The sequence below is a fragment of the Drosophila elegans genome, unplaced genomic scaffold (assembly GCF_018152505.1).
Source record: "Drosophila elegans isolate 14027-0461.03 unplaced genomic scaffold, ASM1815250v1 contig_208, whole genome shotgun sequence".
Classification (NCBI taxonomy): domain Eukaryota; kingdom Metazoa; phylum Arthropoda; class Insecta; order Diptera; family Drosophilidae; genus Drosophila; species Drosophila elegans.
Window position 1 is genome coordinate 17,934,863 of NW_024545578.1, and position 12,968 is coordinate 17,947,830.

The following is a 12,968-nucleotide window of genomic DNA, read 5'->3' on the forward strand; positions in this document are numbered from 1 at the left end:
TTGGGGTAAATACTTCCCATTTCAAGTGACTGCTGAGGGGTGGGGTTAATTACGCTTGAAAATTATAGGCCACGGGGAAAATGTCTTAATACGCAAGGAGTTAAATTGGAATTTCGAGGGAGGAACTTTAACCCTGTAATTATCAAAATGAAAATCTGGGCGAACATTTAATTATGGAGTAATTGCGCCCCAATAAAGGAAAGCCCAATAAATTAGCATGTGTTGTAAATTTACTTATGCAATTGCTAAATGTCAATCAATACGAATGAAAACTGAAAATATGGGTTGATATTTAATTGCGGGCTAATTGTTCAAAAACATGTGCGTATTTAAATAGCATTACAATATATATTATTTACCTTTAGTACAAAACTGTATGGAATGTTTAAAGTACAAAAACTAAACATGTACCAACAATAAATGAAATAATATATTTCTTTCGTAAGTACATTTTTATTTTAACCCTTTTATTTTGCAAAGCCAAAAATACTGAGTCCTAAATTACAGAGATCCTAAGAGCAGATAAAATACTCTCAAATACTTTATGTCAGTGTTGATTGTAAATCACCTCAGAAGGTTACGAATTTTCCTATTTCCGTATCCGACTGATAGAAATCAATCGCCTCCCACTCATCTGGCAACTAATTGGCCCACGTGTCCCTACAACACAGCACATCTAATCAAGTAATCAGGTAGTTCATGGTCTCTACCGTGCTAATTGCATCATTACTCACACAGCTAATAAGCTGAAACTTTGCCTCACGGCGCAACTTTTGCCATTGCCCGCTTTTTGGGGCCATCTGTCGGTCGGACCGTACGGCTGATGGGCTCTTATGGCAGGGATCAATTCACCTGGCTGGCCACAAAAACCAGTCAGCACACGGCTTTCAATGGGAGCTGGCCTTGGGCAAATAAATGTTGTGGATTTTGTTCGATTAGAGGAGGTTTACCATCTATGTCGATCTCAAGCATACATGTTTCCTGTTGTATGATACATTGAAAAAATAGCAGTTAGACTCGTAACGAAAGTGCTTTTTTATTGTAATTTACTTCAATTTAAAAATAAATGATTATAAAACATATTCATAAAGCTGTTTCCATACGGTTTTTGTTTTTCATTTAAAAAAAATGATATAAAAAGTAAAGCGATTAAAATAGTAAATATTCTTTATCAATTTCAAAAACAACCTACTGCATCATTAACAATTTTTTTTCTATTTTAGATCTATGTTTCATTTTAATTTTTTATTTAATCAGATAAATGTGAGAGCCCTTAGAATTGAAAATAACTGATGAATTTATATTAAAAGAAAATTTAATTAAAATTTTAATAACTTAAATGATAACATCTCCCGAGTTAATACAAATTCGCATATTAATTTTGAGAATGTATTCTTGTTTTCGCAAGGATTTGGTAGCCAGTGCCGGAATCTCTATTTGCGATTCGCCCCACAGCTTAATTTCCTGAGCCAAATATCAACAAGGCCAAGTGAGATGCGCCGCCAAGATGTAGCCGGCAGCCCCACAGCGCTCTAATGAAATTATAACGCTAAAAGGGGGATTGCGGGGGCATTGGTGAAGCGGAATGTTTTAGCTGCTCGAGCGGAGTCGACACAAGACCCTGTAAGCCAAAGTGGCAGTGGGAAGTCAGCTAAAACTAAGCTCATTTAATGCGTTGCATAAGCGACAAGTGCGAGAAGGCCAACAAACACAGCCAAACACCCACACACATTCAGTCCTACAGACAGACACACAGACAGACAGACGAACAGACAGACAGACAGACAGACAGACAAACAAACAAACAGGGAACACCTACGAACCGGAAACGGAGACAAGAAGAAGAACGAACAAGGCCAAAAGGAAAAACAAGCTCTCGCGCGCACGCCGCCATTTGCACTTTTACGTTTATCCCGAGGATAATTTAACACCCCGTACAAATGCAAACAAATGAGCACAAGCCCTCTAACACCTCCAAAAAACACATGCATATGGCGGGAAAAAACAACATTTATTTACTTGCAAGTAATACCCGGTAATGGGTTTTTAAAACAAATCCGCTGCGGGCCTGTAAATGAACTCCTCTCTTTCCGTCTGGCAATTAAATTTCAAATATCCACACACTCGCACAAGGGAAAGTGTCATTGCATAGTTAATTAAACAAACATTTTGTGCAGATAAAACGCTTTAATTAATGCTCTTACAGGACTCGAATAACCTAGCAGAAGTTCACATTTAATCTCCCCCGACATCCATGTAGCCCCCGAACACCTGAAAAGTATGCAGTGAAATTCTTTTCGTGCCTGTTTGGCTCGTTTGTGTCATTTGATGTGGGTCGTTTTGGGCTACTGGGTGGTTTGGCTGTTATCTTTGACAGTGGGCAAATAACTCGGACAGCAAAAAAAAGAATTTTTGGCAAACTAATTGGGGTTAGTAACTAAATTGTCCGCATTTTTGTTCAAACAGGAAACAATTCAGAAGTTTATAAATACCTTTAACATTAGGTTAAATAATATGTTGTGGACGTGTAGATTATAAAACATTTTAAATTATATTTGTATCCATTATCCTTTTCGTGTTTAAATTTTTAGTATCACGGGTTTCTTAAACTTAAGTTTGAATTCCCACCTGATTTATTTCCATATTTGCTATGCCTAATCATTTTTGAAAATTTAACAGTCGTTAGTGTTGCTATTTTAATATTAATATTTTTGAATCTAAGTAATTTTACATTTTTAAAGCCTTAAAATGTTTTCTTTCTAAAAAAAAACTATTCAAATGGTAAAACTACTTTTATGTATTTACAATTTTTAATTTTTCAATGTCTTTCTTCAAAATCTTTAGAAATATGAGTATTTCATCATTTAATCTTTTTTTTCAATATTTTTGTTTTTATTTTTTTTATAGTCTGTAGGTCATTCCTGGTTCGACCCAAAATTCTTTAACTTAATTTACCACTTTATATTTCCTTTCTTTTAATCGTATTTCGTCCCCGAGCTGTCGCTGGGCGTGCGATTTTTCAATATCCGGGCGGGACATAAATGACCACTTTGATGGGCTTGCTGCAGAATCCCGCCCTTCACTCCAAAAATGAAGACCCCATGCCGTGTGACACATGGTCTCGTGTTGACGCGCCATAAAATATGCAATGCATGCAGTGTGTCAGCGTTTTAACCGCCCAACCACCCAACACCTGGTTTTATTTTCCAACTCCCATAACTCAGCGGGTCGTGCGGGGAGCAGGCCAAAAGTCATTTCGTTTTTTGTCAGGCCCATCGCACAAAACTATCAATAATACGCCACGCCCACGAGCAAGCTGCCATTCCACAAAATATACACATATGTATATCTACAATATGCGATATACGGGGAGCAGTTTCGGCCCAGTGGAGCACCACATTCAGACATATATAAACTGTTTTGCTTTATGACTTTTATATGCAGCCGAGCGGTCGCGGGGGCAGTTGCAAATATTTTTAATATGCTTCGGCGAATGTGTGGCGGGTTAAAAAATAAAGAAATAAAAAGGTTTACAATGGCTGCCCCATTGGCTTTTTTACGTTCCGTTTCGGTTTTTACGTGTGCTGGCCAGGCACCTTAAATGGTGGAAACACCGCTTGGCATATTGAATAAAGTGGACAACATTGAGTTTTTGGGTTTTTGGCCTTGGTCACGAGCTCGGTTTGTTTAGCTTTAAAATCCACTAAATGGCCGGCTAACAGGATGTGGTGGATGCAGGATTCAGCATACAGGATGCTGGTTGGCAGTGTATATGCAGGATATACGCAAAACCAAAACCGACATTTGGTCCGCATGCATATGCGTTCTCCACCCAATGAGAAATGCACAGAGACAGACTGAAATTCAATCAATTGGAAATTCCATATCAGTGAAAATATTTTAATATTTATGCAAAATTTTTACGGTCAGGCGAAGGGAGCAGTATAGTTGTAATAGTAGTAGTGGGTATATAATACGGCGGCGTTTAGCAGGCTTTCCCAGCGAAAATAATAATATTGAAATTGATTTTATTCATAGCGACGTTGCATATTTATGCAACCGTGTTCAATGTAATTATGGCATTGGTTGTGTTTTTTGCAATTGCTGGATATGTAAATGAATGTGAATAACGAATGCCATAGGTAAATAATTTAAAGACGTAACTATTGCAAATTAAGCACTTAAAGAGTGCTCCGAGATTTATGCTATATTTTTCTCTACAAAACGACCCAAGCTTATCTCGCCCGCTAAAATGCGGATGCAACTCACGTTTGTGTTTGAAATTGCAATTGCGAGTGCAACGCAATGTCATCCATGCTCTATGGCTTGTCATTGCCAACCGCTTTTGACATTCAGCTGTCAAATGCAGCTCTCGCTGCACTTCTCGTCCCCTCCTTCTCCTCTCCTCATTTCTCTTCTCCAATTCAAGAAGGATTTCGTTTGTCTCATTTGCCCACACTCTCAATGAATGTCACATTTGACAAGCACTTTCTTTCTTTCCCTATCTCTGCCGGCTCCTTCTAACGCCATCTTTGGTTGCCATGTTGTTTCTGGTTTGACAGTTATGGCATATAGATATTTTACTGATTGTGATATGCCATTTGTTGCAATAATCTCATTGAGGTTGCAAGAGTATATCGACTCACACCGAAATATATATATTTCCGGTTGAAAATACTTTAGCAAATGTTTTGGTTAATATTATTTATACCAATTTGTTTTTGGCTTAACCGTTATGGCACATAGATATTCTACTGATTGTGATATGCCAAGAAATATATACGAAACTAAAAATACAACAACTATTTGATTTTGGTTTGGCAGTTATGACACAGATATTTAACTGATTGTTATATGCCATTTGTTGCAATAATCGTGTTGGGGCTAGAAAAAAAATATATAGTATATTGTTTTGATGAATATTATTATTTGTTTGCGGTTTGACAGTTATGGTACATATATATTTTTCGATAGTGATACGCATATGTTGCAATGGCTGCTTAATGCATTCAAATTAGAAAAAAAATAGTATAGAGTACATTGTTTTGTATCAAAATGTATTAATTTTCGGTTAAAGTGAAAAGTTGGTTAAAATCTATTTGGCAAAGTTTTAATTATTAAGTTTGTATCCTGTAGGTTGGATAATTTACGGTTGAATGATTCTGTACTCTTCTTTTGTTTATTTATTTTCTGTATCTATATTTTTAAACCTTTAAATATATTTATTTTTAATTAACAATACGAATTTTTCCCATTTATTGCAGATATAAAATCGAAGTGGCGGGCAAGAGTCTACCAGTTCTCACAAATCTGGATAAAGGCCGTTATGGCGTGATAGTGTTTGAGAACCTGGACAAATACCTCAATATGGACAAGTGGAATCGGGAGCTGCTGGACAAATATTGTCGGGAGTATTCCGTGGGAATTGTGGGTTTCGTGAGTCCCAGCGAAGAAACCCTAGTGGGCGCACAACTCCGTGACTTTCCACTATTTGTAAACACGAATTTAAGACTTAGGGATGCCAGCTTAAATCCCTCCTCATCAGTGCTTCGATTAACCCGCGCAGGCGAAACGGCATGGGGAGCTTTGCCGGGAGATGATTGGGCGGTGTTCCAGCATAATCACAGTACCTATGAGCCAGTGGAGTGGGCCCAAAGAAACACTCAAGAATATCCAGCGGATAGTGTGGGTCAGGTGCAACTTCCATTGACTACAGTTCTGCAAGATCGCGGACAGTTGGATGGCATACAAAGAGTTCTCTTCGGCAGCAGTTTGCGTTTCTGGCTGCATCGATTGGTCTTCCTGGATGCCCTGAGTTATCTAAGTCATGGTCAACTTAGTCTAAATCTGGAGCGCATGATTCTCGTGGATATAGATGATATATTCGTTGGAGAAAAGGGCACAAGGCTGCGACCAGATGATGTTCGAGCACTGATAGCGACGCAAAAAAATATAGCAGCCATGGTTCCTGGCTTTCGGTTCAATCTGGGATTCTCGGGAAAGTACTACCATCATGGCACGAGGGAGGAAAATCTGGGAGATGATTTCCTGCTGCAGAACGTCCAAGAGTTCAACTGGTTCTCGCATATGTGGAAGCACCAGCAGCCGCATCTGTATGATAACCTTACCCTCCTGATGGCAGAAATGCACTTAAACTACGCCTTTGCTGTGGATCACAATATACCCACGGATTCGGGCTACTCCATATCACCACATCATTCGGGCGTCTATCCCGCCCATGAGCTACTCTATTTAGCATGGAAGAAGGTGTGGAATGTGAAGGTTACGTCCACCGAAGAGTATCCTCATTTGAGGCCAGCCCGGTTGCGAAGAGGATTCATTCATCGCAATATAATGGTGCTGCCCAGGCAGACGTGTGGCTTATTCACCCACACCATGTACATTGATCGCTATCCGGGGGGTAGGGATAAACTAGATGAATCAATACAGGGTGGAGAACTCTTCCAGACCATTGTGTATAATCCCATCAACATATTCATGACGCACATGTCCAACTATGGATCGGATCGGCTGGCCCTATACACATTCCAATCGGTGATCAAGTTCCTGCAGTGTTGGACCAATCTCAAGTTGGCCTCAGCTCCGCCCGTTCAGCTGGCCGAGATGTACTTCCGGCTGCATCCCGAGGAGGTGGATCCCGTCTGGGGGAATCCGTGTGATGATGTGCGGCACAAGAAAATCTGGTCGAAGACCAAGAACTGCGACTCGCTGCCCAAGTTTCTGGTGATTGGACCGCAGAAAACGGGCACCACTGCTCTGTATACATTCCTATCCATGCACGGCAGTGTGGCGAGTAATATCGCCAGTCCCGAAACCTTCGAGGAGGTTCAGTTCTTCAATGGCAATAACTACTATAGGGGACTGGACTGGTATATGGACTTCTTTCCCTCAGAAACAATGCCAAATACGAGTTCTCCGATGCCCACGCAGCTGGGATCGCCACGCTTTATGTTCGAAAAGAGTGCTACTTATTTCGATGGCGAAGCTGTGCCAAAGAGAACCCATGCCCTACTTCCGCATGCCAAGATTGTGACGATCTTGATATCTCCGGCAAAGCGGGCCTACTCTTGGTACCAACATCAGCGATCCCACGGCGACGTAATAGCCAATAACTATAGTTTCTATCAGGTAGGTCACTCTTACCTATTTTAATTTCGAATTTCATAGTGAACAATTTATTTGTTTGTTTCTCGACTTAACAAGGTAGAAACCTCTTTTAAGTGTTAGTCAAGACCACTTTAACTTAAGATTAGAATCCGAATTAACACCTATCACTGAGAAAAAAGTATTTCACAGTAAAATCTGGATAGACATGTTGTGCAAATCTTTAGGTACACTACATTCCAAACTATAATTAACTCGCCTCTTCGCCTATTGTGCAAATGGAATGTTGCCCCCTGATTGATTCGATATCAACTCGAGCGAATATAAATTCCACAAATTGCAAATTTCTTAACTTGCACTGTGGAGGAGAATGAAAAGAAACATTTGAGCAAACAGGAAAATTCATTTGGGTTCACCACAAAAGAAAACCGAGAAAAACAAAACGAAATCAAATTAAATGCTGGAAAATCCAGTTTTAATTCAAACAACTTGTGGGTCCTGCTGCTCCATTGTGGCAAGTAGGTGCCCAACATCCTTTAACACATTTCATTTGAATGCCATGCCGGAAAATGTCCATTTGCACCCAGTCTTGTCCCACAACTAACACATGTCCGAATGCCTCAGATTACTCCGACAGCTTGCTCTGACATGTGTCCAGGTTCAGGCTAAGGCACTCAAATTTTGTTCGTCATTCTTCCCCTTCTGCACACACTTATTTTACACTTACAATAGAAAATAGGAATAAATTAGAAAATCACTAAGGAGTTGAAACAAAAATAGAATTCCAAAATAATTTGAAAAAATATTTAAAAGTGTTCAGTTTTGATGGTGAATAAATATTCTTATTAAGTAAATATGAATACTCTTAACAAAGTAGCTAACCGAATTATACAAATCCTCATTGCAATAGTTATAGCTATTAGATTTTGCTTAAGATTGACTTAAGTTTTTTGTGGGAATTTTAAAATCATTTTTTTTGCTTTGCACTTTAAAAGAGAGTGGTTAACAAAAAATTGGCAACAAATTTAATGTTAAATAACATTTTTTAATGGTTAAAAAAATTGTTTTAGTAATTCAAAGTTCTTTAAAAAGTTTTTTGTAAGTAAGGGATTATTTTGTTGGGGCTATATGAGTATATATATTATATTTAGGTATTTATCTAAGTGTTTTTAAATTGAAACACATAAAATAAACGCAAACTTTAAAAAACAGCCCAATTTCTTTGGGTGCATATGGGCAATATCGTTGCTCAAAACTTGAAATAGCACTGAATTCAACAGCAATGCAATTGTATTCTTCTCGCACCACTTGAACAGGTCATAACGGCAAGTGACTCGGCACCGAGGGCGCTGAAGGATCTGCGCAACCGATGCTTGAATCCCGGCAAGTACGCCCAGCACTTGGAGCACTGGCTGGCCTACTATCCCGCCCAGCAGTTGCACATCATCGACGGCGAGCAGTTGCGCCTGAATCCCATCGATGTGATGAACGAGCTGCAGCGCTTCCTGAAAATCCAGCCGCTGCTCGATTATTCAAATCACCTGCGATACGACGTGAAGAAGGGCTTCTACTGCCAGGCCGTCAGCGAGAAGCGCAATAAATGCCTGGGAAAGTCCAAGGGCCGTCAGTATCCGACGATGGATGAGCGCAGTGCCAAGCTGTTGCAGCGGTGAGTAAAATCGAAATTCGGCCCGAAAAAGGGTGTGTGGGACACTGGGACCAAACCAAATCCGGAAAGGTGGCAAAATCATGAAAAGTTCGAGCCATCAGTCGTGTGGGCGGGGTGCGGGTGAGTGAGTGATTTGGGGCAGACAGGACGAGAAAGGAGCAGCTGCTTTGAGTGAAGGATTAATGAACATACATATGTGGGCATGGGTGTGGGGACAAAACTCTTCGCTTTTCTGTTTTCTCCTTATTTTTTTTTTTGTCCGTGTAAAGGGTATGTGCCACTTTGCGGCCGCTAAAAGTGCACTTTGCTGTACTGCGATTTCGTTGGTATGCCAGCTGTTGTCAGTTGACAAGGGAAACGATTTGCTGCCGGAATTTTTCTAGGCCAACAACCACACACGGAAAATAAACGGAAACGGAGATGGAGATGGAGATGGACAGATGGACTACTTTGTGAGGCATTCAACTGGAGTAAATGGGAAATATATCAGGGGAGTTGGCCAAATAAAAGTGCCTGTAAGCTGGCGAAATTTGTTTCCTGGCAAGATTTCATGATGATGCCCCGAGTATATGTCAGGATGTGGGCTTAGTAGACTGGCAGTTGTGAAGTGGGAAGTTTATTATGGATATTAAGCATTGAGATGGGAGGCATTTCCTTAAAATGAACTGTATTTTTAATATATATATAAAGGTTATCAGTTTTTTTTTTAATAGAAAGCTATACATTTTTTCAGAAATCAGTATTTATAAGAATATATTTCTGGAAAGCAGGAACTTGTAATTGGAGTTTTAATTTTAACCCCCAGAGAGAAAACATGACAAATCCAAATATTTTCACTTTGAAATAAATATTTTCGGTACTGACTTAGCCCGAAAAGTGTTTTGATTAAATCCAAATGAGTTATACAGTAATTTTTATTTTTGAATTATGGAAAATTTTGATTTAAAATGAAAACAAATTTTGAATTCTAATATATTCCTATTGGAAACACCAATTAAATAATGTTTTTAGTTTATTTTAGATTAGTTTAGTTTATATTTTGAAAAACAATGTTACGTTCAAACATTTTTATGTTTAATATTACTATGCCGTTTTTCTCTGGGTGAAGCATCAATACCAACAATTTTAAATAAAATGGTGATGTACATAGTATTTAAACATGCATGTATTAAATGATCAGCTTGAAAGCTTAGCTTTCTTAGTTTTATCACAAGACGACATCGCCAACTTGTCGAAATCCTTGCGCATAAAATCTGCTTTTGAACTCTGAGCGAAAGAAATGGTTCATAAAAAAATAGATAGAAAACTAAAATAAAACATTCAAAAACTTAGCTAGCAAAGAGGGGCTGCAAAGATAACTCACTGTCTGTCGATCTGCATATTTGTTTTATTTGAGGCGGGAACGGAGCGATTTGAAATTCTAATTGCGCAAAGACTTATACTGCGTTCTTCACACAATTCTGATGGAATATCTCTCTGTTTTTTTGTTCGCTTTCAGATACTATCTGAATCACAATACGGCGCTGGTGAAGTTGCTCAAAAAGCTCGGCTCGAGGCCAATACCGCAGTGGCTCAAAGACGACCTGTCCACGGGCACGTGATAGCAGCTGTTCGGAGGAGGAGCTGGTGGCGGTGACGGTGGCATAGGAGGCATTAAGTATCGCAAATTGCGGGCAAAACTCAGGAAGCAGTTGCATTGGCTGCATTTGGCGGCCGAAAATGCAGAAAGCGTACAGAGGAGGCGACGTCACAACTGACGGGATGAAAATGAAGCGGAAATTCAATGGAAAAACTACCAGACCTAATCTAATTTTCACTTTCGGCAAATTTTTGCAAATGCTAACTTTAAATAAGCCAAATGTTTGATATTAATATGGCATAAACTGCTTTAACAAATCATTGAATAAATAAGCCCGTTTTGTTTGATGTTTAAATTCATTGAAATATGTTTAGAAGTAAAAATAATTTATAGTTTAAGCAAATGAAGTTTCGATTTTTTACGAAAAAGGCGAATTTTACTTAAACTTTTATATTTTTTATTTAAAACAAGTTTCCTAATCCCTATTTTTATCAAGTACATTAAGTTAAAAAAAAAAATTTGTTGAAGTGCAGTTTTGCAAAAACTTTTGCCGAAAGTGGAAAACAGAAACAGCTTAAAAACAGCTGCTGTAGAAAAAAGATAAATTAAGAAGGAAAAAGTATCATAATTAGTCGCTTTTAACATGCATAAATCTTTTTTTTGTTTGTTGCTATTGCAGCTAATTAATGTCACTGCAGTTGTCAGCTGAAGTTGTACAGTGTGTGAGTGCGTATCTGTGTGTTTGTCAGCGAACGTTGTGTAAATAGGCGTGTGTGTGGATGCTTGCGCATTATAAATTATCATAAATAATATCATGAGGCATCATGAATAAATGCATAAATGCGCTTTGTTAGTTGTTTAATGTTTATTAGTTGATAATGGCGAATTAAGCGCCTAATTAAGTTTACGCATAATCCAGCACTTTCGTTATTACCTCAGACACCGATTCAGCTCTCCGCATCCTAAAGACTCGATCAAATAACTTTTGACAACTCTAAACACACATAACTACCACATACTATCCACATGGCAGCTGCAAAAACTCCTGTGTACTTTAAGCATTTTAAATCCATGCCAAAACTGTATGTTCGTTCCAGCAGTTAACGAGTGCTATATATATAAAAAAAGAAACACACATTTCGGAATAGTACGTTAAGCATAAGGCTGCCTCTATATCCCCTAAGTGTATTATAGATGTTTTTAGCCTAAGCCTAGTGAGTAGACCTAAAATGCGCTTGTCACAGGCCTCGATGTAAAACTGTAAAACTCTAGTTGTATTTTTAACGCAGCACTAAGCAAAGCTCTATTGTATAGTTGGATATATGCGTAAATGTATGAGAACTAGTTCAAGTTTAGATTCGTAATGCGACAATAATAAAAGCGAAAATTATTGCAAGTGTAAAATGGAATTCATGTTGGTTTTTTCTTGTTTTCTTGGGACTATCGGTCTGAACAAAAACAATTTTAAGAAGTTGAATAGAATACTTTTTAATACCGTAAGCAAATTTATAACCTTTCAATAAATTTTGTTGGAGAACATTTCACAAAATGTAGTAATTAGAGATTTCCATATACATTTTTCAAAATGTTTATAAAGCTTTCAAAATTGATTAACACGACAAGTACAGGAAATTTTGAATTGGATTTACAATTTTTTAAATTAAATTGTTACAAAATCTAATTTTGTAAATTCATAGGTTAGAAAAGAATTACAGATTTTTGGTCCACTGTGCAGCGTAGAACAAAAGCGAGGTCACCATGATCTAAATCAAGGACACCAAAGTTTCTGTAGCGGACTAATAGCCGAGACATCTTCCAAAGCAGTGCACTAAAAGCGGAGACACAGGGTTCAACTGTGTCGCAAGACAATAGGCTGGTCGATGGAAACTATCGATTATTTAGATGTGAACTAATCACTTTGAACGTTTTCGAATTTGAATTTCTTATTTGACAAATTTAATAACTGCTTTAGTGAGCCGTCTTTATTCTCATTAACCCCTGGTCCATTACCAACAAACAATTAAAATTGAAGAAAATACGAAAGTTTTAAGATATTATAGCCTGATTTCGAATGTTTAACTTATATAATTTTGTACTCCAATAAAGCTAATATTTATTAATGTTTATTCACTTTGCACACATAATTAGAATAAATTGATTAAAGAAAAACTGCAAGTGAGTTACACAAAATAAACAAATAAAAAAAACAAAATAACAACATATACATTTTAATTAGATTTTTAAATTTCCCGCAACCAGTTTAAATATATCCGAGCTTGCCGTATCGTTAAAAAATATTCCAGGGACTCCCAAGTAGCGGCTATGCGGTTAGCACAGACATAAACCTTTTGATGGTATATTTTGCTAGTATTGTTTTGTTGTTGTTGTGTGTCAAGAAGTATTATTTAGTTCTATTTATGATCCAGGTGGTATATTATAACGGCGTTAGTTCATTTTTGTCGTTCGTTCGTGTCGGTTGGGTGTCAATGTTTTTTAATTTTATTGCTAACTTTAAATATTAAAGTTCAAATTCTCGATATTTGAAATATATTTATAAAAAATATATAAATTTATTAAAGAAAAATAACGGTATAT

At 37.8% G+C, this 12,968-nt stretch overlaps 1 protein-coding gene across 1 annotated transcript in view; it reads left to right on the plus strand.

Moving 5' to 3' along the window:
- Positions 1-11,782, plus strand: part of LOC108142495 (bifunctional heparan sulfate N-deacetylase/N-sulfotransferase) — a 57,970-nt gene extending 46,188 nt beyond the window's left edge. Inside the window, exons 5-7 of the mRNA XM_017266390.2 lie at positions 5,265-7,149; positions 8,442-8,794; positions 10,293-11,782. Coding sequence (XP_017121879.1) covers positions 5,265-7,149; positions 8,442-8,794; positions 10,293-10,395 — 2,341 coding nt within the window. The 3' untranslated portion in view covers positions 10,396-11,782. The remainder of the gene's footprint in view (positions 1-5,264; positions 7,150-8,441; positions 8,795-10,292) is intronic.
- The last annotated feature ends 1,186 nt before the right edge of the window (positions 11,783-12,968 follow it).